Source organism: Phaethon lepturus, unplaced genomic scaffold, assembly GCF_000687285.1.
Source record: "Phaethon lepturus isolate BGI_N335 unplaced genomic scaffold, ASM68728v1 scaffold2998, whole genome shotgun sequence".
In the NCBI taxonomy this organism is placed as follows: Eukaryota; Metazoa; Chordata; class Aves; order Phaethontiformes; family Phaethontidae; genus Phaethon; species Phaethon lepturus.
The window spans coordinates 15919-42804 of record NW_010558093.1 but is presented as its reverse complement, the minus strand read 5'-3'; the positions used below and the strand labels follow the sequence as shown (position 1 = coordinate 42804).

Below are 26886 nucleotides of genomic sequence, written 5' to 3'. Positions count from 1 at the left end.
TTACGAATTATAGTAAAGACTGGAAATTCCCGTTTTCATGGGCTGAGCTGCTTCTAACAATCGCAGCCCAGTGTGGCAATCAAAAACAGCTCTCTCTAAAGCTTCTTTATAGGTTAACTTCTTCTTCGTCTTGGGGCATGTTATAACTTTAACATACAATTTTTCATCTTTCATCTTCGTAGCTGTGACAGCATCAATAATACCATTCTTAATTGCATCTTCCATTGTTAATCTGGAATGAGACTTTGGATCTATCAACCCACCCGTCAAATACTGATACTCCAGGCAGCGCATACCCATTTCTTTGTCTACAGCACTTAAATGCATAGCTTCAACAGCTGACATAACTGTGTTTCTTACAGGGTGAATGATCCCAGTAAAGATCAATTCACACTGCTGGATTTGCTTGGCACAACCATCATCGATTAACTCCCTTTGCAAAGCTTCTGAAACACTGTACTTTTTCCCAGTAAATGGATCAACTATGCCTCCTGTACTAACCTGAGCTTCAAGACATCGGAGGGCAGTAATTCTATCTACCAAGTTTTTGCGTGAGGCTTTTAAGACTGAAATTCTTTCATTGGTTTCAGAAAGCCAGAACCCTGCAATAGGACTGTTTAAATCTTTATTTGGCTGTGAACTGCTAGCTAAAATATCACCAAATTCATTAGCTGTGATTAAACCTTCCTTGTATTTATTGACTAATGCTCTGCCAATTCTACCCTGATTTATGGTCTCCTCAATATTAAACTGTACACCAGTTTTAAGATCTGTAAGCAAAAGAAAAGAATTCCCATCAGAGTCAAAACATGTAGACTCCTTCCAATCAAATTCCTGTTTTGAAAGCTCAAGATATGTAGCTTTATCAACACAATTTTTTTGATAAGCCTCATATGAAGTCATCTCAGCCCCTGTTTCAACATCTACTACAGAAATTTTATGACTTTTCTCTGCTGATGGGCTGCTTATTTTCCTTTCACCAACTGGAAGCAGAAAGCATTTACTGCTTACACTGAACAAACACATTTTCAGCAAATCACAGTAGTACATAGCTTTCCTGTTATTTGGATTGTGAAAACATTTTGCATTACTAGAAGGTTCATGCAAAAATTTTAAAATTGTGTTATTGAGCAAGCCAAGCTGCACAGCGGTTTCTGGAGGTACGCGAACACTTCTTACAGGATCAATCACTCCCCCACTTGCGATTTGAGCCTCAAGGATATTTTTACCTTTTTGCCTTTCTAACAGTCGAGCTTCCATAGCCTGATACACAGAGATCACTCTCCCAGAACAGCAATATCCCAGAACAGCTTTCTCTGCCTCAAGCAGTCTACTCTTGAATTCATTATCTGCAAGCCCTGCAATGACTGAATCATCAACAGAGAATTTCTGACCTGTTGTGGGATTAATGATGAAACCAGTAGCTGCTTGGGCCTCTAAAAATGCTACTGCCAATGCTTTTCCTATGATTCTTTTCTTTGCTGCTAAAGCAAAAGAAAGTATTTCTTTGCTGGATTCAAGGTACAGCCCAGCTACAGCTGTAGGTTTAGTTAAAAATTTTTCAAGACTTTTCTGAACCTCATCAATAGTTTTCTGCCCTGAACGGAGCTGCTCTACTGTGAGCCTGTCTAAAAGTTTAACTTCAGCCAACTGTCTGGCAGTTACATCATGTCGGAGACCTTGAAATTTAATATCATCATATTCTTCTGTAAAATATTCCAACTGAGTAGCATCATCAACAGTTTTCAAAATCTCTTCCCCTAAGAAAGAGCTCATCTTTGCAAAGTCTTCTCTCCTAAACCTTTCAGACGTTTTGCATCCCTCAAACATTCTCTCTTCATTACCAAAAGTCTTTTCATGTTCTTGGTTTAATGTTGTGACTTCAACATGCATGTCATACTGCTTGTTCTTCACTATCTGTAAATAGGAATTTTTTGACACAGTGAGAAATACATCTGCGGAACTATGCTGTATATAATTCACTCCTACATCCACCACCAGAGAAACAAAAGGGAGAACTTGAATGTAAGTCAGAAAAGGAGAACTGCTACTAGCGTTGGAGAGCAGAGAAATACAGATAGTTGGAGTTTTAGAGAGCATTTGCCATTTCAAATATTTATTCAATAACAGACTAAGCAACAGTAATGATTTTTTGGTACCTTATGAACTTAGTGCTGCTGATCAAAGCTCATTTTGACCAGTAATGATACAATGTTGTATGTGAATCCCTATTTCCAACACAAATATTTAAAATAACATGTTTCTTAGATATTAACAAATCTGCTACAAAGGTTTAATGAAAAGCTTCTTGTGCAATGTAAGAATGAAGGGGTCCCGTTCACCAAGGTAAGAAATAAGAAACATTAGAGAAAATACAGAAGAGTGGCAAAGCAGAACTAAAACCAAACAAATTAAAAAATAGACTAGTAAAAACCAGCACTAGGAAGGCAAACCCTCACAAAACGTAGTGTGTACCTCCAAGGGATGCAGTTTTACCACTCCTAATTCATGTTTCATGTCTTCTCCATGTCTAATAGTTTGCCTGGAACTGTGTAGGTTCCTGTTTCTCAATTTGTCCCTTTCAGATGTTCCAGAGATTTGGCTTGCTTTATCAAAAGTTATCTGGAACTGTGTACTTGTTTGAGAAACAAACTCTGTAAAAGACTGTGGGCTTGCATCTTCTTCTAGTGACTGGTTTATTCTTGACACCTGGAACTGCACTTCTCTCGGTATTGTATCATCAGCACTCATGTACAATGTATTTTCTTCTATTTGATCGGATTTAAAACCCGATCTCTCCTGTTTCTGCCTTAACAAAGGTGAGCTAGGTTTTGTATGCAGAGGAAGCTGTTCAAATTCTCTAGCTGTGGTGTCACTCAGGTAATTGAAATCATTCCCTCTTCTCTCACAGCTCAATTTAAATCCAGATTCTTGGAGTTTATTATTTTGATGAACTTCATTCTGAAACAAAAGAAACCTGTGTTCACTCTCCTTGACCTGTAGGTCCATTTTCTGTTTCAAGCTCTCAACTGTGCGCTTCTGCACTTCCAATTCTTCCTCAAGTTTCCTGCATTTCTGGTGATAGTCCATTTCAGCCTGCTTCCCTTGCTGTAGTTGTTCATGACATTTTTTAAGCCTTTCTTGCAGATCTTCCATTTGTATCTTGTACAACATGACGTTTTCCTCAGCCATATGCTTTTCTTGTTGAAGAGCAACACATTCTAGTTTTATGCCAGAAATATCCTTTTCTGCAATGCTATGGGATTCCAGTAATTTTTCAACTTTTTTCCTAAATTCTTCTGCAGAGTGTTTAAACTTAATGGATTCTTCCTGAAACAGAATCATCTTCTTGCATGCCATTTGTTCATCCAGAGTCTTCTGATGGAGTTCATCCTGTAATTTTTTTAATTTACAATTTAGCTCTTGTATATGAGTTTGCTGTAGCTGTATCTTCTGCTCATTCACTCTCTTCTCCATAGTTAAAGCATTCATTTGGGCATTTAGATTTTTAACTTCCCGGTTAGTGGTTAGGGTAGAAACACTTTGTTTATCACATTTTTGTTTATATTCACTAGCCAAGTCTTTTGTTTTTGCTAAATCAGCTTCTAGGCTTTTGATTTTACATATGAATTCTTGCTCAATTATTGTTTGCTTGTGCAATTGTTCATTTGTTGTACGCAGTTGCTCTTTGAAACCATCTGCTAGGGCTTTTAATGCATCGTTTTTCCTCTGAATGCTTTGTTTTTCCAAAGTCATCTTCTCCAACTCAGACTCAATTTGCTTCATCAATAGTTTTGTTTCAGTATTCCATTTATTAAGGTCCTCTATCTTTCGTTTCAATGTTTCTGACATCTGATTACTTCTGGCTAATTCATTCTTCAGCATCTGAATTTCCTGCTGGTTTTCTTTCTCCAGGTTTGCTTTTTGAAGCAACTGTTCTTGGATTTTCCTACATTGATCTTGAAGACTATTTGCTTCTCCTTTGCATGACTGTGTTCTGTGTTCAGCTGCCTGCTTCTCTTTTTGAAGAGAACTGATTTGTGAATTTAAATGTTTGATAGTGATTTCAGTTTTTGTCTGTGATCTAGTTAATTCCTCCACTTCTCTTTTTAGCTGTGTCTTCTCTTGCTGAACAGATTTCAGCTCCTCCTGATAGTTCATCTTAATTTTCTTAAGATCCATAGCTTCTTGCATCACCTCTTCAGCTTTACCTGTGGTTCTATGTAGCTGCTTGTCCAGTTCTTTCAACTGTTGCAAATATCCCTGCTCTACTTGGTCTTTTTCCTCCAACTTAATTTTTAGGCATTTAAGTTCACTATTGACTTTATCTAGTTTTTCTTTTAATAAACGAGACTTTTCTTCTGTTGATGATTTCTGAAGCTCAGTTTCAGTCAGTTCATATTTCAGGTCTTTAATAGTTTTATCAGCTTTTTTGTTAGCAAGGGTTAGCTCATCTATCTTCTGTTTAAGCTCTTCTACTTTTTTGGCTTCTTGTTTCTTCTGCAAACTTGTAATTTCAGAATCTGTCCTACACTGGCTGCCTTGCCTAGCTGTGAAAGCTGGCAGGGAAGTTTCTCTAGTTACAGAGTACCTGCCTTCAACAACCTTCCTTGTGACTTCAGTTTTCTCTTTTTCTTGCAGCTTTATCTCTGATAGATTCCCTTTAAATTCAAGATCTTGTTCCATTTGCTTTATCAGTTTCATAAGTTTCTCCTCTCCTTCTGTTTTTTTCTTCAGCTCCTGCATTAAGGTTTTTTTTTGTTGCTCTAAATCATGAAGATTAGTATCTTTTCTTCTTAGGTGCTCTTCAAGGTTTCTTCTGGTAAAAGTGCTTTCTTCTATTTGATTTCGAAAAGCACGGAGGTTTTCTTCCAGTACACTTCTTTGAGTCTCTGCCTGAAAAATGAGCTGCTTTACACACTCCAACTCCTGCTCTGCATCTGCTTTCTCTTTCTCAATGCTCTCTAGATCTATACGACACTGCTTTGCCTCTTGCTCAGCCTTGGTCTTCTGAAGACAGATCTCCTCCATGTCCTTCTGCTGCTTCTTCCGCTCTTTTTCTGCAGCTTCCCTCACTTTCGGGAGCTCCTGTTCCACTTGGAATTTCTGTTTCTTCATATCCTCCAACATCTCCTCAAGTGTTTTTAGCTTTCCCGTGAGTTTTCTGTTCTCATCAATTGTGCTATTTTGCTGTGCCATTAGATCTGAATACGCCTCACGCACTGATGCTTCCTTATCCTTTAAAGTCTGTAAAAGAACAAGATGAGTTGGAATGTACTTTTTGTAATAGAGCGTATGAAACATGTTAGGCTCTGAAAAGCATAATGGAAAATACTTACTCATATATATATGGTACGTCCAGAAAGTAGGACGAGCAGTTCCCACCACCATCACCTTCTCTTGATACAGTAAGCTTCAGGAAGTTACCATTAGCCAAATATGAAACCCTCCATAAAGACATCCACAAAGCGAAGAAGTCTTGAAGCCTCTCAGCGGTAAGCACCATCAAACAGCTCGCATAAGCTTTTTCTCCAAACAAATAGGTAGAGCAAACAGTGAGCCAAACACTACATGCAAGAATTCCCAAGAAGAAAGTGGCCTACCATTTCTGGATCAGTTCAGTAGGAACTGGAAGAAGGGCTTTATGCTTGCAAGCACAAATAACACATGAGAAGTTTGGAAATCCCCCACCAAGAAAAGAAACAGTATCTAGAGCTAAAGCCAAGATGCATCATCCCCTATAAAGAGAAGTACCTAAACCCCAGTACACCCATGCTCTGTAGTGTGCTCCACAGTCCCAGTGCGTCCACTGGCTCAGCTGGGGGACTGGTAGGAGCACAGCTCCTCTGCAGTGTAGACACAGAGATATAACCATGGTAATCAGGAAAATCCTAGTGAAAGCCAGTCAGCTAGTAGCCTCTGTACATTGGCAGATCAAGGGAAACTCTTACAAGCAAGATGTATATTCACCAGTAATAATATGGTTGAAACCATACATACCTTGTCTTCGTTAGCACTATTACCGCGTTAGTTACCAAATGTGAGCTAACATGAGGTAAGAACACACTTATATTTCTATGATCATACAAACATGGCATGAGGGGTAATTATAGCAACATTTCCAAATAAACAAAATGTTTAGTTCAAATTTACCAGTTACTTGATTTTTCATATCATATATGAAACTTATTTCCTAAAAGGCTAATGCAAAGGCAGCTTCTTCAGTTCCTCTCCGTGTTTCCCCTGTGTCACAATTTTGTACAGACCCCAATGGATACAAAACATTTGAATTGGTTTCTTATCAGATCTCCTTTTATGCTCCCATTCACACAAAATCTAATGTATTATGCTTGAAAAACTAAAAATACAGATACAGTCACAAACTATATCTTGTTAGCTTTCATTATTTCTAATCAACATGACTGAGCATCAGCTGGGTGGAGAAAAGGATGGCAATTAAATAGTAATAAAAAATAAACATAAATTTAAAAGAACTTAAAAGCATCTCAAAATGCACAGTAATTAATATATCATTAGCATATTCATTGTTTAGATTATGTTCAATCAACTTTAAATCACTTGACCTTGACACATTTTTAGGTTGAAGTCTTTAGATTGGTTTAGAATCAGTCTTAAATTAACCGTTTCATTTGCACTACATAAAAACTCTGGTACCTCAGCAATAGTTGTGCTCCTTTTCTCTTCATTATGATTGTATCCTTTTTTTTCCTTTTCTTTTTTTCCAAGTGAGGCTTTTTTCCCTGTTTTTTCACAGAATGTTTTCTGTAGTTCAGCATTTTTTCCAGGTACCTTTGTGCTATGACCTATATCTCTACTGTCCATTTCTGCAACTAGCAATAAATCTTTACATTTCTGACCTTGTTCTAACTTGTCTTCTCCACTCTGCTTCTCACAGCTTAAATTTATGTTGTCCAAACCACAAATTTTACCCTGTGATATTTTCTTCTCACTTACTTTCTCATCATGACTCAAAAGCTTTTTTGCTAATCCATGTTCTAATAATGGAAAATAATCCTCTCCTCCAGAAATAATTTCTGACAGGACTATATTTGCATTTAAATCACCAGCATTTTCTAGCAATTCTGTACCTAAACTTGGATCCCTCTGCACTGGTGACAGTTCCAAATCTAACGGGTAAGATTCAGAGACTTTTGTTGCATACTGATTCTCTGAAATATTTCCTGAAGAAACAGACAAAATTTCTTGCATTGTACTCTTAGCTTCCTTTAGATTTAAATCTGATTTTTCTAGGATTTCATTTTCTGCTATGAAGTAACTTTTATCCAGAGATGCCCTGTGCAGTTTGTTTGTATCCCTTTCAACACTACCAGAAATGCCTGGATCGCTCACAAATTGCAAATTTAACTTTTTTTTTTCACTTCCATTGTCTCCTGTCAGCTCTCTGAAAGAGGACGCAACTTTCTCTAAAGATATGGCATCCCTTACACCTGAGAGTGAGTCACTTTTTTTACCACACACTTGAAACTCTCTGTCTTCAGAGTTTAAAGTATTATGGCTATTACTTTCTGTAAGCCAATGTTCTTTATGCTGGCGTTCAAAATGAGTCCTTGGTGAAAAATGTTGCTGCTTGTAAGGGCTGATATCCAAGGCATGCTTTCCAGTTTTTGGTGTAACTTCATCTTTCTTCGTTGTTAGCTCAGAATTAATTCCCGATTGCATCTTACATTCTTCCTCTGTTGGAACATCACTCTCTGCCTTTCTTGAACAGTTTTTTCCTGAGATTTTGTGTATCATTTCCACTTCAGGCAACTTCTTTGATACTCCCTCTGTTTTCTGTCTCTCTCCATTAACAATTTGCTCATTTAACATTTCACCAGGATCATTATTCACACTCACACAGATCTCAGCTGAAATAAAACAATCTTTTCTACCGTTTGCTTCTTCTTTACTTTGATTACCAAAACCCATTAAATTATCTTGCTCTGTATGTAGCTTGTGTTTTGTGTTGCCACTAATATTACTTTCTTGACCACTGAAATTTAAAAATTGCTTTAGTGTTCTATCAGTTTTGATTTTATCATATCTGCCTACATCTAATTTTCTTCTGTCAGTTTCCAATTTATTTTCTGTGTGTTTAGGCTTACTGGCAGAGTTGTCTTTTTGCAAATATTCCACATCCATCATGCTTTCATTAGGTGTGTTTTCCTCTCTGAATTCAACAGCTTCATTACATCCCAAATGTTGAAAGACTTCAGCTGACTTCACAGGTTGTTGGAGTTCACCCTCCTCTGGAAAGCTCTGAGCATGACAGCACATGGATTAAACTGACATATAATGGAAAATAATTTTTTTTTCCTTATTCTGTGCATTCTTAGTGGCATTACTGAGAGTTAGGAAGAAAGACTGGCATGTAAGAAAATCTTGGAACAATCACAGACTTCATATGTCTGATCCCAGAAGAAAAAAAAGTATCATTCCTTCTTTGAAAAGGATTATTCATTTTCTGATTTGCTACCCTGATTACAAAGAAAAAACCCATCAAACCACTTTGAGACTAGAAACCTACAAAGATATCAAAGATTTAGAAGGCTGAGGGAAGGTGGAGGAAGATGGAAGACTGGGGGTGTTTGACTTCCAAAAAAGCAGTCCTGGAGATCCAAAAGAGTTGAAAACATTTCATTTGCTCTTGAAGAACATGAAGCCTATCAGCATTCACAGATTTCTTAATCCTTGTTTCAATTCTTGTTCTTTGTTTCACTTTTTTTCCTTGATACCATTACCATTATCAGCCATACTAAATCCTCAGTTATAACAGTTACTTATAAGCAAACATTATCTATTTCCACCCATATGCTCCACGACTTCACGATGCACAAAGATACATGCTGTTAGTGTTACAGTTTACCCAGAGGTATTCAATAGCAAGAAAAGCCAATAAAGATAAAGCCAGCACCAGAATTATCCAACAGTTGTTTAGAACTCTGTTTTTTCTGTAATAATAACCTTTATGAGAGTGTTCTCCAATTCTATGTAATTTATATAGGACTACCTTTAATATGGGCAAAATTCATTATAGGACTACATTTCATATGGGCTTTATTTTTGAGATATGCACTGCATAGATTATATTAAAACACTGTAGTCCTTAAAGAATGACTATATAATCTCTTTCAGAGACAAACATTTCCAGAGAAAGTGAAGAATTTAGAAGTATTTTTTTCTCAATTATTTGGAAGGTTGATTCTGCAGCAAGCATGTATTTCGAGTAATTTGTCTGCTCATTTTCAGTAACCTGTTAATAAGATTCAATGCTAAGCATAAATAAAATGCTGTTTGACCCCAGGGAATCAGTACAGTAGGAAGGTAGAAGGAAAAAAATTATCTAAACATGTCAAAGAAACTTAATCATTAAGAGGGCATCCCATCTCCCTTATATGTTCTTAACGGCCAGAACGCATACTATGGGAATATATAAGGACTACACAGGACATCAACGGTGTGCACACACTAAGTTTGACCTCATCTTAATGTCTGCATTTATCCAAAAGATCAAGCCCTAAAATATTACAGTATTAAAATGTACTGTATGTAACTACATCTGCATCAGAATTCAGTGAGTCATATGATCCTTCTAGCTGGAAGAACTAGTAAAATGTATGGATGGTATATGGCTTTGCTTATCTGAATGACAATAGTGTAATTTAATACTCCTACATTACTGTATAAAGTGCAGTATATACGGAATTTTAGTCTTTCGTATCTGCTGCTAACTTTGTGAATAATTCCAACAGGTATATTGTTCTTTGTTTTCCTAGCTGTTCTTTTTGCTTGGTTGGCTGCCAGGGGATGACCTACCTCTTCTTCTTCCAGTCTTTTCAAAGAGTCACCTGCAAACTTAATGTATTGGGTCATCAAGGTCACTAAGGCAGTATAACGAGTCCGTAAATCCATGAACTGTAGAGAAATAAAAGGGGGAGTTGGCGGGGGAGAGAGAGGGAAGCACTCCCATTAACCCACAAAGAAGTGTTAAACACTACTGTAGAACCTATGAAGATTTTTATTCCAAAATTCTGATTGTGGACTCCAAAGTCCCAATTTTGATTCCAAAGTTGAATGCCATCAAGCAGGGTGCACTTGCACAAATAAATCCTAAGTATCTATGAGGAGATCCATAAGGAGAAGAAACAGAAGCCAATGTTTTGACTTCACAGTCACTTGATTCTTCCCCCCTCTAAGAACAGTTTATAAATGGGATTATATAGTGGCAACTATTCCTCTCTCTAACAGTTCGCAGGGAGACAGATTTCTCTTTCCCACCCAAATGAGGCTGATTTGCCTTGGAACCCGTCCAAGTGTTCAGATCTGGTATGTTTTACCATAGCAAAGATGAAAGCTCCCCCTGTTTTCTGTGATCAAGAGCCAGACCAGAGGTAGTTCTAAACAGTTTTACTGAGGTACATTTCTCATATAGTTTTTTATAACTTGGGGGACTTCTGTTCATCAACAGCAATATACCATCTCGTTATCTAAATACTGCATAATGACCAGTATTTATCACATCATGTATCTATAGAGACAAAAATAATCTTGCTTGATTGCCCTATTTCATCCTAAATCCTATTCTTGTGTTTACTCTGTTTTAAGCAAAGACTCAAAAAAACATGTTTTGCTGTCATAAGAAATCTATTTACCTCTTGAATAATGAAGTCTGATGAGCTTTGGATTCTTCGGCGTTTCACTGGAGATTTTTGTTGGGAGTCAACCATAGCTCTGTAGGTCATAGTCTGCAACTCATAGTCCTGTAAAAGGAGAAAATACACAAAAAAGATTGGAATTCCACATGATACTGACACTAAAGAAAAAAGGATTCTAAGTGTAACGTTATTTATTACCTTCACAGCAGCTGAGTATTGTTCTGAATACTTCTGGCATTCATCTATTTTGCTTTGTTTCATTTCAATCTCAGAAACCAGCATCTGTAAAATATGAATCTATATCTTCATCTTAAAAAGTTATTATTACTATTATTATGAGCATTTCTACTCTAGCTAGCATTATGAAATATATATAATATGCTCATTTCCATGTGTGTACAAGTAATTACATGCTCAAGCTTACGTTCTGGGCCTTGTCAAGCTCATAGTACAGAAGTACTGAAAAAAACCCAGCAGGTTTAATAGCTGGAATCAGGAATATACCATTTTGTGCATCTAATTTGTTATTCTGTCTCTTATTTAAGCTGCATTTCCTTCTTGCAGGAGACAGTTGTTGAGTTTAGCTCTGCTTCCATGAAAATATTCCTATGTTCACAAACCAAGAGCAGTACTGAATAAAAAATTATGTGATCGGAGAGTCCAGAGTTTCAGGCACTCTCTAAGGTTTTGCTCTTCTTGCAGATTTGAGGACCAAAACAATCTGGTCTATAAAATGGCAATAATCAGTGAGTGACATGTTCATGATGTTTATAAACATAAAACCATAAAAACTGGTGATGACTTGGAATTTTACAGCAAGGGCTGAAGAATATAAGCATCTCGTATCAAGACATAGGACTGACATCACTGGGTTAAACTGATACTTTAATTCTTCGGTCATTACAGCAGTGATTTCCTACAATGAGATCCCTTTCATACCTTATGTTGGTTCAGCTGTTTAGCCAATGCTTTGCTATTTTCAGGATGGATTTCTTGAATCTTTCTCTGAGTATCTTCCACTTGTTGAATCCAAGTGTCCAAAGAATTGTAAGTGTCTTTGTAATACTTCAGAGATTTATTAATACCTTCTAAGTCACGCAACCTGATTTTATTTTAGAAGATAAACCAAAGGGGAAAAGATGAATATTAAAGATAAGAAGTACAACACTAAGGCAAATATAGCTTTAAAGGCTTTGGATACATTAGCTCTGCTATAGCTCACACTATAAACATACTAAAATAACACTAACTAAACAGTAAATTAACTTTTCAAACACCAAGATTCCCAGCTTGATGAAGCCTTTTCATTAGTCATAAATGACACCCAGGAGAGATCCTACTACAGAAGAAACTCTGCAGACATCCCTCATTAGTGAGCGAAACTGCTTGAACCTCCAGGAGCACAGGAAATCCCAAGGAAGAAGGAGGGCTCTGCAAACAGCAATTAATTCTGTTATAAGAAGTGAGAGCATTTCAAATGTGACCTATATGAATCAAGGTGTGTGCTGTGTTTTGCTGGAGTTAAGTAATGGTTCATCATACTCTCTGTGCCTCCTACAAAACAACAGGAGCTACACTAAAATTAAAGCCTTTAAGATGTGCGAAAGCAATTGATCCTGTAAGTTCATTTTTAAATCATATTTTTGACCTGAGAGTGCTGTGTATTTCTTGAAACTGTTTTTTCTTTCATGATCCTTATACTGTTACTTCAAAGTTTGACTTGGAATGAATGCTTTGAATCACTCTAGTGTTGCCCTCAAGATGCCAAAAGCAGACTGAAAAAGAGCAAGCAAAGCAAACTGTATTGCTCAGGTTTCACACTTAAGCATGTTTTAAAGTTAATAACCATGAAAAAGAGAAAGGATCATGATAACTGCAGCCAATATTTGTGCATACTTTTCGTATAATGATCATCAGTGTCAAGTTGTTAGGAAGCAACAGAGTGAACATTTGTAGACAGCATCTTGTTTACAGCTCCACACTGCAACTACCACAATCTGTGCTATTTACACTAGAAGCCACTATGTAATAACAGTTATTTTTCAGCATATTCTATTCAGGATACAGTCCTGTGAGGAGAGCATGTGGTTCATGCTTGCCCTCTGAGAAATAAGGACGCTTCAGTACTCATGATAAACCTACTGTTTTATCATTTAAACTATGTCACGCTATCAAATGATGAAAAATCTGAGGTGGATTTGAAGTTAGCCATTCTGCAGTCAGCTTTAAATGAGTCAGCCCATCTTCATTTTAACTTCCAGCAACGTTAAAAAGAGACAACTAAATTAATTAATTACAAGTGAGTAACTTCAGTATTGCCCCTAAATGGATATTCACCCCTTAGAAAAGGGGGACCAAAATGTGAACGGTTGTTGTGTGAACTTTTACATCAACAGCACCGTCTTTGATGCTTTTGTTAAGGTTACCTATAATGACAAACTAAAGTAGATTTTAAAGAAAATAAACCCAGGCTGTATAGCACAGACTTCCTTAGCTTGTCCATACTTTTTCCTTCAGTGTCTACAGTTCTGTTACATACAGGAATGTCATGTATGGACATCTCCTTTGGAATTACAGGTAGGGATGTTCTGCTGTAACTGCACATCTGTGTAGGCATGTGCATTTGAGGAACATTCTCCAATATCGTCATGACAGTTATACTGAAGGGTTGAATTTAGAGCAACTGGATGTTGAGGCGGCATGAAAACAGTTGTACACCAAAAGAAAATACTGGCACTTCACCAAAAGTTATTGCGGCAAAACTATCACAGAAGTCAATGGAAGCTAACGGCTTCCAGACTTAGCACTTGAGTCATTAAAAGCAAATTAACATGAATCCAATCATAACTGATGAATCAGCTCATCAGTTCACCCTGTCAGAACTAATTATGTGGAGAAACAGATGGTATTTCCATAGGACAGCAAGCCATTTCTGCAGGCTTTTTTTGGAAAGATAGAAGACAATTTATCTTTACTGTGCCTAAATAAGTTGTAACTAAATAAAAATTGTGTATCTTGTCAATGTTTTGGTGCTCAACAGTCACAGGCATTTCCTGTGGAAAAGTATGACAATGATTTCAACAGCACAGGAAAGGTCCTTGATCTTAAAACATTTCACAAATAGTTCAGAAAACTATTCTGACCTATTTTAACATTTCTTTCTGATTAATCTTCCTCAGAAACAAAAAAACAGCATAAAACATGAACAGATTATAATAAGAAGTTATACAAACCTATTTTCAATTTGAGAATGAATGTTTTGCCACCTCTCGGCTAACTGATCAACTTTTTCTTTATGCCAGTCAAAGTCAAGATCACGTTCCTTGTGCATTTTAAACATCTGATCACTGATCATCTTTGCCTTCTGCAGTTCATCCTCTAAGGCATGGAACACTCCTCTTTTCTCATCTACTTCAGATCTCCATTGCTAGTATGTGATAAACGATAAATTGTAAATAATTCCTAAATTATGACTCTATTTTATAAATGAGTACTTTACGGGAGTAAAATGTATAAAAGAATAAACGAAAAATGTTTAAATGAGTATTTTACTTCTGGTTGCTCAAACACTGGAATGGCACCAGAATGGGTCTGAAGCAACTGGTTAGTTATGAACTGCAAAATAATTCTAAGTAACAGCATTCCCCACAACACATACATCAAAACACAGGCAGCAAATTAACACACTTATAAACTACAGCTTTCAAGAAAATCATTAGGTAGATGCCAATAATTCTATCTAACAAAAAAGCTTTACTCATAATTTGCAATAGTAAAATGAGGTATATACAGCACACAAAAAATGCTGAATTTGAATCTTATCCTTTTTCAAAGATATCTGCCAAACCTCCTGGAAAACCCTGATTAGTATACCATAGCAGAAGCAGGAAATGTTATTGTGGCCACATTTATTTATGTTACCTTAAGCATATGTTACCTTAAGCATATGTTACCTTTTGAAGAGACAAAAAAAAAAAAGTCTTACTGCAGCATTAACAAGTACCACTCTTGGAAGTTTAGATACAGGAATGCACATGCCAACTATCTGATTCCTAACGCTCCAAAGCTGTCATTTTTTTTCTGAGCTGTCAATCTTAATACAGACTTTCCTCCAAATACACAAGCCAACTTTTGACACACATTATAGCAATATATAGCATAATCAAAACAGGTGTTATAAGACAGATCATTTTCCTATTATTTTTTTATTTGCTCATGAAAAGGCACCAGCCAACTCTTACCTTTAATGTACCCATCAGATTTTCTATATTGTTTTTGTCAGCCGTTACTGCCTCTTCTTCACACAACTTAGTTTCATAGAGTTTTACTAATGATTCTGCTCCTTGGGTGTTCTTCAGCACCAAATTTACAGTTTTTAATCTGAAAAACAGTTATTTCCTGTTAACTGAACCATCAATAACAACAATTTTCAACATACCTGTGATTTTTCATCCTTTTCATGTCATGGGGTACCCCTTTATACAGTGTTAAAAATATGTTAACACCCTTTTCCTTGATCAGTATTATTCATACTACTATCTTTCTATTTAATTTATTTTTAAGAGAAAACTGTAAACTACAACGCGTGATGGGAGACGGCCTATTACATACTTATCTATGTAAATGGAAGACATGGAATAAACTTGGTTCATGTTCTGAATAACAACATTGAGTTCCGAGCGCAGAGTAGGGACTGAAGGTGAACCAGCAGCTTGACAAAAAAACTCTTCACATTTATCTGTGATGACTCCCAAGTCATCCTTCAGTCGATCCAGTTCTTTCTTCAGCTTCTGTAAAATGAAAGGTCATTGACAGTGCTTTTATGCTACATCAACCTCATGTATACTCTACAGATCTGCTCTCTTTTGCTTGTTTCATGTGGACACTGTTAAAAATTTTTAACAAGGAACTTATGTGTAAGAGGGAAACTAACAGAGTCGCCATTTATTGGTGTCTTTTTTCTGACAAACACAATCTTATCTCTGATTCTTGTCTTTTAAAGGTGCGCCACAAACTTTTATGGCTACAATCAAAACATCTCGATTTATTTGGTTTAAAACAAAACTCTTTTGCTATGTAAAACAGCCTTTCTCAAAGGCCTACCTCTTGCTCGGAAATCCTAAAAACACTTTCATGTATATCATCCCTTTCCATTGGGGTTCGGATCTGCCGTATTAACCGCTCCTCACAACTCTCCAGCTGAAGTCTGATATTTCTGACTTCAGAGATGTACAGATTGTAAATAGATTCTTCCTGCTCCTCTGTTGAAAGAAACAAGGCACATGTTAGCAAACAAAGCCATCACTATATTTCCACGATGTCTTCTTATGAAACACTTTATAAAGTCACCATTCTACAGGTCTTTTCATGACTGGCTGAAATCCCATCAGTTTCCATTGGTATTTTGGCTGTAAGGCAAATGTTAGGAACCCTTAAATTTTAGCTATTATTAGATCACCTCCTCACACATGAAAAATTAGCATACCTCTTTGACCATTCATCCCAGGCACAGGTACCACCCCTTACACAGACACTGCTAAACCCTGTGACTGATTCTTTCAGTCAGATGGTATCAGGCACAATACTACAGTAAACACTACAGCTTTTTTTTTTTTAAATCCCATCTTTCAGACACACAGGGCAACACACCTTTCCCTAAATATAGTGAACTATGCTAATGCAGTAATCAGCTTTGCACTACTGTATTTCTTTAACTCATTAGTTACTTGACAGTAAATCAGAGCAGATATTTTAAGCTTTCTGTTCTTACTGTATTTAAAAACAGAGTTAAGAGAGCAGTAACTACAGAGATTCTGTGGAGGCAGGAAAATACCTAGGACAATTTTCTTGCCTTAACAGTGTGGAAAAAGTTCTGTTATAAGCTCAACAAAGTAATCAGGTTGCATTTCCAGCATTCAAAAACAAGGAAGGCATTACTAAGCAGTGAGCTGCAGTGCACAGAATAAATTCTTAGGTGTAAATTTTTTTGTAGCAATCTGCATATTAAGTAAGACATCGATATTTTTACAGAGCTTAAAATATATAAAGTTAAAAAAAACTTAGAGCTTCTCTACAATGTAACTGTGCACATTGTTAAAATGATGACTATCTGTTCAGAAGAACTGGGGCATTAACAGTATCAGTATGATAAAAGGGGTAGTGCACGAGAGCTTGTATTCAAAGACAGAAGTTTTATCAAGAACCACAGTCTCTCTCAAGAGGGCATCTTTCTACTCTTCTCAGCAAAGTTTTACCTCTTTCTGCAGATTTCAGAAGCTCTTGATAGTATTGCTTGCAAACATTAACTTCCCTTTCCAGTTGTGCTGTATCAGAGCTTGTAAAGATTTTGGACTCCTGGCTATCTTCCACAAAATCATCAAAGCGGGACTGCAAATTGCTTAGAACCTGCTGATGTTCACCTGGCAGCATCGTCTTTATCTGCAACAAATTATAAATCCAAGGTACAGTCAGCAATGATGCATCACTCACTCAGTTCCCTGCAACACTTTTTATCAAAAAGCAATATTGACCAATTACGAAGATGGTAAAGTCAAAGAATCAAGGTTCTGGAAGCTTGCAGTGCCTGGGCTGGAGTCCACTTGACAGATATCAGCATAACAGCTGATAGTTTACACTCACTATAAAATCCTTTTCCATCTTTAATGCCAGTAATGGGTTGTGTTAAGACAATCCTACATTAGACACCAGCTCTCCATCTAATGCCATGTAGCAACAAACAGGAAGCCAGCAAGAGTCATAGAAGTAGGGACACTTCAAGAATTACATCAGATTCCTTCTTTTCAACAGCAACAGTGGGAAATGAGGAGTGAAAATGTTGTTTTGGGTATTACAAATATTATTGCAACAGTTTGTAGACAGATATACATGAATATTGTATAATAAACTACGATATTAAACAGTATTACACTATACATCTAACAATGTGTAGTTCAGTGATCTCACACACTGTTTTAGCTAGACAGAATAGTATTTTGATCAACATCACAATTTCATTTCTGACAAATTGATCCTAATTAGCTATTACACATTTCAAGTTACAGATGGGTATTGAGAATGAAAAAACGCATTATGGAAGAATGAGTGTTCAGCTGCCTCAGCTTGAAAGACTAGATGTCCCTTCACAGTTGTTCCGTTATTAGTAAGAAGTTGCAGCCGTAAGGAAATAATGGAGGTTTTCATGAAGATTAACCTCAGCCTAATGAAGCAAAACTCCCCAGATATCTTCAACATAAATGCAGAAAAGGTAGACGCCTCCAGAACAAAATTCAGATTTAGTCACTGTTCAATTGCTTTTGAGAGATCCTGTTTCTCTGCTTGACAACAGGAGACTAGAGAGATAAGTGCAAAAAGGCTACAGGTAGTTTTCATAGTACAACCTCTCTGCTCCTTCCCCAAATCCATCTGTGTAAAGGCTGCTCAGATCAAGGCAAAACACCGCACAGTGGCAACCAGCGTGACCACTGCCGGCTATTCCCACAAGGGAGACGAGCAATTTGCTGCAAATTGCTGACTATGCAGTATTTCTGGGAAGTGTAGCCTATGGCTTCCCAGCAAATGGCTTAGAGGCCCATCCTACACATAGCACATACCGAGGCAACATTGCCAGCTCGAACAGCTTCGATTTCGTTTGTCAGGTAATGCCAGGACACTACACTCTTCATGTTTACATGTGACTCGTGCCAAAGGGCCAGAACATTCTGAAATTGCTGTTCAATCCTGCAACATAAAAAGACTCCAACTTTAGATCCAAGTAACACATGAAGAGGAAAAAAAAAAAGTTAGACGTTCTTTTAACTCAAACTTCTTAATAAATTAATTCTCAAAGAAAATGGGTGGTTTTGTTTTGTCTGTACCTGTTGGCTGTATCTATTGCTTCTTTGTTTGGTGGAGGAACTGTGAAGCATACAGATGGAACCATGGCCTCATTACCACTCGGACTAATGACTTTCCATTTAGCACGATGGGAGTTGTTTGCTAATACACACTCATCATCTTTGTAAATAGTTATCTAGTATTAACAGAAAAGCAGAATAATTTAATGAGCTAAGCATTACAAAATACTTTTACAAAGCACTTCTGCAAATGGTGTCAACAAATAAGCAACAGAACAACAAAAACAACGTTCAGCACAAGGATTTGCTCTTGTTTACTAGGGTGGAAGAAATTTAGAGCTTAGGGTTCTCCAGGAACATGGTAATTAATGAAACTTTAGTTGAATTCTCACGTCTGTAATTGATTTGAGGAAATTCAAGTTTCTAACCTCAATTTGTCTATAGTCACAGATGGCTTTAATTGGGATGGATGTTTTGAGTATACAGTCAGGGTTCCTTGGCTTCAGCTGAATTATTGCCTTTGCTCTCCCCACAAGGCCTGCTACTGTGCTTTTATACTGCAAGAGTTGCTCTTTTTCTTCCTAAAACAGTTAAGAAAAGAACACGTCAATGGCCAGAATACAATGCTGTTTCTTTGATCCTGTTAAGCTTTTCTTTTCCTGACTTACTTCACCGTGTTTCGTAGAAGTAATACATTTTACAAGAACAAAGTATCTTTGTGACAAAGTCGCCAGTTTCCCACAACATCTGGTATTGTAAAGGTAAATTAATAATTAAAACTGTATTTTAAGGGTATGAAAAACAGTCAAGTGGATAGGTGCAATTATTTAATTATAAATTCTGAAAAACAAATCTTCTTTTTGTCTTCCTTCACTTCAAAGGAATAACTTTAACAGACCTATTTTATATCCAACTATAATCTACACATTCCTTGTTTAATTGTAACTCACATTAATAGGATCCTTGAATTCTTACCATAGACTCTTGGACAAGGTCTTCCAGCCTATGAAGGCTGCTTGATCTATCACAACTGTATTTTCGGTATATTGTATCTTTCAAATTCTTCAAATATTCCATGGCTTCTTTGGCATCACTGAAAAACTAGGATGAGATAAATACCTAGGTTATTCTTAAACAATCTAAAAAGTATACAAACAGCTACACTATGAAGTTTAAGTACTGTCTTTTTAAAAATAATCTTTTCTAGTAGCTTGAAGTGACCACTGAACCACACAACACTATTCATGATCTCATGTCTAAATGTACTGTTCAGGAAGGCACACGTTGTAACACCGGTTATTCTTGCTACTATCTACATGCAAAATTAATTCATCAATTATTGTACCTTAGTTAATTACTGTTCCTGCAGTGGAAAAATTTTCTGATGTGATTCTCGCTTCTCTTGGAACTACAATTACTTTTGTGTATAAAGAACAGATAAAGCCTACAAACTGTTGCAATCTAGCTGCAAAATTCAGCAAGCACACTGAAGCAAACATTTTGTGCAGGAGGGTAAGCAAGCTGCCACACTTGGCAGTTCTGCGTGGGTATCTGCACCCCCAAACTAGGTCCTGCTTAAGCACGATTGGAAAGGGAAATGTCCTGTGATAACCCTCACCCCGTTCTGTCCCTGAAACCTCGTTTCTCAAATACAGAATTCCCATTTCTTTCCCCTACCACTAGGAGCCCAAATCGCTCACTTTGTCTTCTCCAGCATCCATTTCCTAACTTTGGGCTCTCACCCTTCTCAGTCTGAAGGCACCTCATCCCAGCATCACCCCCTTCCTCTTCAACCACCCAACCCAGAAGACACAAAGGACTAATCTGTATAATTTAAATATTAAAAAGAGTACATTTTTTTTAAACCAAAAACTCTTAACTCTTTGATCCTCATGCATGTAACTGAGAAACCCTTAAATCTTCGATCCTCAAGCATGTAACTGAGTACTGCATCATTTGCTGAGTATGTAAATGGGTGATAATCAGAAAGGTGTTTCATTGGACATGTCTGCTGTCAGGGTGTTCTCTGTTCCATTTATTATTAATGCTGTATGTTCCATTTCTAATTGGGTAGTCCTGGAAAAAACACCTAGAGTATGTTCTCCCTTGGCCACCATTAACCACCATCCGCTCTACATCATCTGCAAATGCAGTACTGATGGCAGTTGTGTATGGCAGGGAGAGAACATGGGTTCATTCTCAGTCTCTACTTGAGCTGCGGCACTCTGAAAAAACATCATGCCAGGTTTTCATCTGCTGTGAACTGATTTAACTGTAGTGAAGACAATGCAGGTGTGGGAACACTGTGGGAGCATGGCTCATCATCTATTACTGCACATGACAAATGTCAATTCTGCAACTGTTGTGAGAGAGCAACTAGGACTTTCAGGGGAACTTTTTTACTTCAGTCCTACCTTAAAACGTTTCACATTCTTACCTCAAAATATGCAGCATTTTCTCTCAAATGTTGTTCAACACAGTGACAGAGCTGAAGAATCCAGCTCCATTGTGTCTGCATTGCAGCTCTGTAGGCCTTTAAAAGAGACAAAGAGATTTTACAAAAGGAAATGAAAATTAAAATGTGTACACATTTGCAGAATTTAGGAAACATAGAAGTAATGTAGCAAACACAAAAATCTAAACCTGATTTCTTCACTCAGGAAAAGCAAGCTGCAGCAAGGAAAATTCCAATTAGATGTGAGAAAAAGCCTGTCACTACAGCATAGTCAAACATTAGAAAACACACCCAGAGAAGCTGTGAAATCGCCATCCTCGGGCACATTCAAAATTCAGCCAAACAAAGCCTTGACACTGCTTTAAGCAGGGGCTGGACTACATCTCCTGAGGTTCCCCCAGTCTAAGCTAGTCTATGATTCTGGGACTCTATTTACTCACTCAAAATATCCAAAAAAATCCAAAATAGCTGGATTCATCCTTGGATACAAATCAGATATTAAAGTAACAGAGAATGCACAATAAAAATAATTAATCAGGATTCACTGCAATGTATAGTTTTCTGTAACAGCGGCACAGGAATTTCAAGAACGTAACCCTGCTTGACGATGCCTCCTACACCGTCTGCGTGGTGCTGCCACTGGAGATGCACTGCACGAGTGTTCACCAGCAGAGGGTACTCTTGACTTTGTGAAACCAGCCAAAAGTCTCAATTTCTCAATTCCGTATGATTCTCAGGGAATTCAAAAGAGCTTTTTCTATTGGCTTCGATGAATTTCAAACTGATGCATTAATGCATAAATTCTTCCATAGAAAAGGCATTTTTTTTCATTTTCAAATGTATCAATACAGCATTACTGCTGACATCATAAACTGTACAGTGATCTTCACTGCGATGGCCTGGTTTCATAATATCTTTAATATACTCATATATTAAGTATGTTACACTGATAACAACCCATTAAAACAGCATATGCTTTTAAAGAATAGAATTCCCCACATTACATAAAGAGTAATTTATTATTTACAGTAAATGTCATGAGAAGGAAGAAAGGGAGGAGTTTTCTTCATGTTTCCAATTTATGCAGCTATAAACTCACTGAGCTGAAGAACTATAAAAACCCATCCTCTCTGACTTTTTTCATTCTTCTATAATTAAACAGCTTTTAATTGTTTCCATTTTTACCACCCACTTTCTGTATTTACTCTTTTCTTGAAGACCTACAGGGAAAAGTGTTTTACATTCTCCTTTGGAAACTTGTTATGACCCTGCAACAGCTACACTATATTTTCTGTAAATCTACCTATAATACAGAGCTCGATTCAAGCCTGCAGCAAATCACATCACCTGGTAAGATTTTTAACATCAAAACAAGTTTCATAATTCACTGACAAATAAGTTATGAAACAACCCTAAACTATAATAAGAACCCATACACATAGTGACTAGACAGAAATGTCTTTCAATCCAACAGGAGAGAAACCACATAAGGTTTCTGTGTCCCCAGTTTGCCAATGCAATTTGTATCAATAACTCTAGAAGCTGTGTGTGTGACCAGAAACGTCTATACAGACCAACTCTGGAAATTTTAATTTTAGACTTCAGGGGGATTTTATTTAAGCAATTCAAGACATAGCCATAACTTTACAGAAGTGTTTTTACTTTTTGGAAACTGGAAGACAGATACAGCAGAGGCACTGAAGAGGAAAAAATAAAGTCCTCATTATTCAGAGTCTTGTTGTTTAATCTCCTATGACTTAGGACTTCTTTTCTCCCAAAATCTAAGGTCTAGTTTTTACTAACTTACCTCGATGGTTAGCCTGGCTGGGTGATTTTCAAGAAGCAATTGCTCAGCTACTTCTTGTACTGATTTAATAACTTCTTCTTTTTGATCAAGTTCTCTCATTAATTCCTTTTTTTCCAAACAAAGAAAGATAGGAATGTTTTAGAAATCTCTTAAATTCTTAAAGTGCATTTAATTATTTCCTCTGCATTATATTAGCAATACATACGGCATGGTATTCCTTTTTTCTTGTTATATTGGGGTTTCTTTCGCTCCAGTCATATGCAACCTCTTCCTCTTCTTTTTCATTCAACCATATCAGCTCTCTAGTAGCACGAGACACAAAATTGTGAAGAGTATCTAGATGCCTTTCCTGATTTCTCGATGTGTTCTTTATGAAAAAGAAAAAAAAAAATTTACAAAACCCAGAATTTAAAGCTTATCCCTTATCAAAGATGATGTATACTAACAAGCTGAACATCGAAGAGGTATGACAAACTTACCAAGAGTTTTGAATACTGACTCTCCAGTTTGTGCAATTTTTCCACATAACTGAGTTTAAGAGGGGCAGTCATTTGGATCTGTATTTGGTACATGAGGTCAAAAGACAACAGAAAGGTTAAATATGTTAAACCATTAGATCTCCTGATTTCACCATACATCATCTAGAGATCAGAAATAAAAGTAAGACTGTAAAACCCAAACACAGTTCTAAAATTTAACATTAGTTTATGGGGCACCCAGTGAAAAAGTATCAAAAGAAATAAAGAATATGGTGCTGTACCTCACTGATTTTAGCTTCTTTAAGGCTGGATTCAAATTCCTCAATGGCTTTGTGGACATTTTTGTGATTTTCTAAATGGCTTTCAACACTTGGCAAATCTGAACCCCATTCTGCTCGATCAAGTTGCACCTTACAAATAAGAAGGAAAAATTAGCCACAGTCTACAAGGAGTAAACATAATAATTAGAAGCAGACTGTTTCCATAAAGATTGCTACCTGCATTTCTTCCACCCAGTTCAATAGGTCCTGGACAAATTTCATGTTCACCTCTTCTTCTGTTAAATTCTGATCCACAAAAGCTGATTTCATAAGAGGTTTTCTGATTTGCATCAGTTTGAGTGTTTGCAGAGTCCCCCCATCTACTCCTGTCACATAGCTTTGAATTAACCGTGGTGGGATGCCTGGTGTGTAAGCGGGAGTGATGGTTGGTGTCATTCTGGAAGTAAGACCTGATGAAAGGCCAGATGTCAAGCTGGAAGAAGTCAAAGTAGGTGTTAAACCATGGGTCATTGCAGCATTTAATTCAGGGGTTAGGTTTGTTGTAAATCCTGAGTTTAAGCTTTCGGTTATTCCTGATATCATCAGCTTTGTCTGTTCTGTTGTCAGTGCATGCCCCTTGTTGTACACAGAAGAACATTCAGTCCGTATGGACATCAGTTCATCACGAAGTTTTGCGACTCTATTAAAATAAAATAAAATAAATAAATAATGTCAATGAATGCTTATGATTAAGGTTTATCATGCTGAACTGAATAGCAATATGAATTCACATGACCTCTTACACTTTCATTGTACTTAAGTATGTATCAATAAGCATTTATATCAGAAAGTATAGGGTATGTCAGCTTATACTTCTATAAATACAGATAATAGATGCAGAAATCAGGCAATGGCTAGAAAAAAACAGCATGGTACGGGCACTAGCATGCACCATACACAATTCCAGGGAACAATCAGCAAAGCAGAAATCTTACAAGATACTACATGTTGCAGTAGATCAAACACTTGCAGTTCACTGCCAAGAGGCTGTTATGTGCTTGATTTCATCCCGTCTAGAACGAACCCTGAAAAACTTTAGAGCCACGTCTTCATAAAATTGAATTATGCTGTTTAAATGCATCTTTCTGCCAAGACTGTAACACACTGCCACATATAAGCTAATGTTACCACACTTATTACCTGTTAAGATATCTACAGCTATCAGCAGAAATCTCACCTCCATTTTTAGAATCAATGTTAGTGACTTCTTGGAGCATTATAGGTGCAATAAAAGAAGCTAACATCTTTACACTCAGATATCTAGCAAACATTAAACATGTTACGGTGAATGACTTAATTTTATCAAATGAGTACAAATAGCTCCTCTTGTCTTCAAAAATGTTTGTGGGCAATGTACCCACCAGAACACCTGATAATCTTTATTTGTGTGCCCAGTGACAGATTGAGAAGTTTATCGATAGACCTAAAGATTTGAAAATGTCCATAACGGGTATCCATATTTGGGACATTTTTTTATTCATATAAATACATTGTAAAGTACCTTTGCACAAGCTGGTCTGCCTGATAGTATTTTCCATCAATAAGAATTTGGGCATCAATCACTTGCTGGCGGAGAAGGTTCTCAGATTCAAGAAGATACCCAGCTATCTCTGCTTCATGTTGGAACTGGAGCCCTGACTCTAATCGCTTGGTGTCCTAAATAAATAAGAGAAAGCCATTAAGCCCTGCAGCTAAACCAAAGAGAAATGAGCTGTAAGAAATTTCCGATCTTGAAACAATTGTGAAGCATTTTATCTAACTACTGGCAGAAAAAATCTACCAGAACTCACTCTAAGCAATTTTGGTATTTTCTTGTAGAAATGCTAAATTAAAAATAACACCACAATGACAATAAAAGTAGCGGCTATTAAGCATGCATTCAAGTTACCCTAAAGGTTTATTTTTTTTTAAGTAGCCATTCCACTGCAGTAAGTTCATGAACACAGCCAAGTAAAATCACCAACTTACAGACTGCAGAGCATTCCGGGCAAGTATTAGTTTGTCCTCACAGCTCCGGCTGTCCCGCTGAATTCTGTTTGCAATCTGCTGCAGCATTTCCAACCTGCGATGTCAGAGCATTTCAGAAAAATAAGTAAGTATTGATGTTATTTATTATTTACTATACATGTTGCATGACTTTAAAAACAAACAAAGAGCATCTAACACAAAGCAGAAATATATATGTCAAGTTACCTGTTTCCTTCTAAGGTGCCATTACCAAAGCTTATACAAGATTTAATCAGTGTCGGACCACAATTAACAGAAAGGAAATTCTCGTTAGAGTCAACACTGGTTCGAGCACTAGTACTATTGCTAAACAGTGAATCACTGCTATGATAGCTATAACTACTGCTATTCATTTTTACATCCAGAGGATGGTCCTTCTGGCTGTTTACATTTGCTGAAAAATGAAAAGATGAAACTCCTACAAAATGTACAGCTTCTAGGGATGAAATTTCACTACTGGCTTTTGAAACACCTAGCACTCCTCCTTTAAATAGGCTTCAGTACGCATATTCAAAACCCAGCAATTAATATTCTGCCAGCTCTTCAAAGGATTTTACCTGGGGCTATGTACGCTACCTTGCTTTTGGCTTCCCTACCTTGCATTAAAGCTTTGCAAGTACAGACTAGGCAGCAACATTAGGGCGTCTCTAGGAAACAGACACGCCAAATATTTTATTTAAGTGTCACTAAATGTCTATAAGCCAAATAAGAACTTATAAGAAGTCTTTGCAGTGTTTCTCAGACTCTTCAATGAGAAGTTTCAAAAAGGAGTGAAGTGAGAACTCCATGCTCCACCGTACAGTACAGAGCACCTCCAGCTTGGGCTGACTCCTTTTCCTTCAAATGGAACTGCACAATAAAACTGCGGGAATATCACAATTAATCAGCTCATAACATAATATAATTTGAGACACCTGTACACCGTCCAACCCACCATCATTACTCCACTGTCCAACTATGTGTGTTTACTAACTGCCCTGTCTCCCACATCTGTCCTCTTGCAAATTCCCCTTCAACTTCTTCCACATTCAGAGCCAACTGCTTCTTGCTGTTTTGACCACAAAACAAATAAGAAAAATCTGATCACTGCTCTTAGGTTTACGTTTTAAATCAGAACTGGGGTTAAGAGTGATTTTTTCAGTATCTCACCCCCTGCTTTTAGGGCCTCCTGAATAACCACGCCGACAACCATAAGATGACTGTGTTTACGCAGAAGAGCTCAGCAAAGGCATAGACACACCCCTGCAGTAATGCCAAAGTCTGCTAGTTTTGCAAACTAGAGCTCACTT

The 26886-nt window shown here is 37.1% G+C and overlaps 2 protein-coding genes across 2 annotated transcripts; both read right to left on the bottom strand.

The window, feature by feature from the left end:
- DST (dystonin) lies at positions 1 to 25950 on the bottom strand. Its single transcript, XM_010292936.1, has 24 exons — positions 25784 to 25950; positions 25559 to 25652; positions 25092 to 25246; positions 23768 to 24230; positions 23552 to 23680; positions 23271 to 23348; positions 22997 to 23158; positions 22792 to 22896; positions 20967 to 21062; positions 19505 to 19630; positions 18958 to 19110; positions 18551 to 18705; positions 18287 to 18413; positions 16931 to 17114; positions 15780 to 15937; positions 15288 to 15466; positions 14918 to 15056; positions 13910 to 14103; positions 11616 to 11778; positions 10875 to 10958; positions 10674 to 10781; positions 9838 to 9936; positions 2476 to 5247; positions 1 to 1917 (listed from the first exon to the last, which is right to left on the bottom strand). Exons 1-24 carry the CDS (start codon positions 25948 to 25950, stop codon positions 1 to 3), a joined length of 8007 nt encoding a protein of 2668 aa, XP_010291238.1.
- On the bottom strand, positions 6202 to 8298 carry LOC104625336. The gene is made up of 3 exons (XM_010292937.1): positions 7061 to 8298; positions 6811 to 6916; positions 6202 to 6243 (listed from the first exon to the last, which is right to left on the bottom strand). The coding sequence occupies exons 1-3, from the start codon at positions 8296 to 8298 to the stop codon at positions 6202 to 6204; spliced, it is 1386 nt and encodes a 461-aa protein (XP_010291239.1).
- Positions 25951 to 26886: the final 936 nt, after the last annotated feature.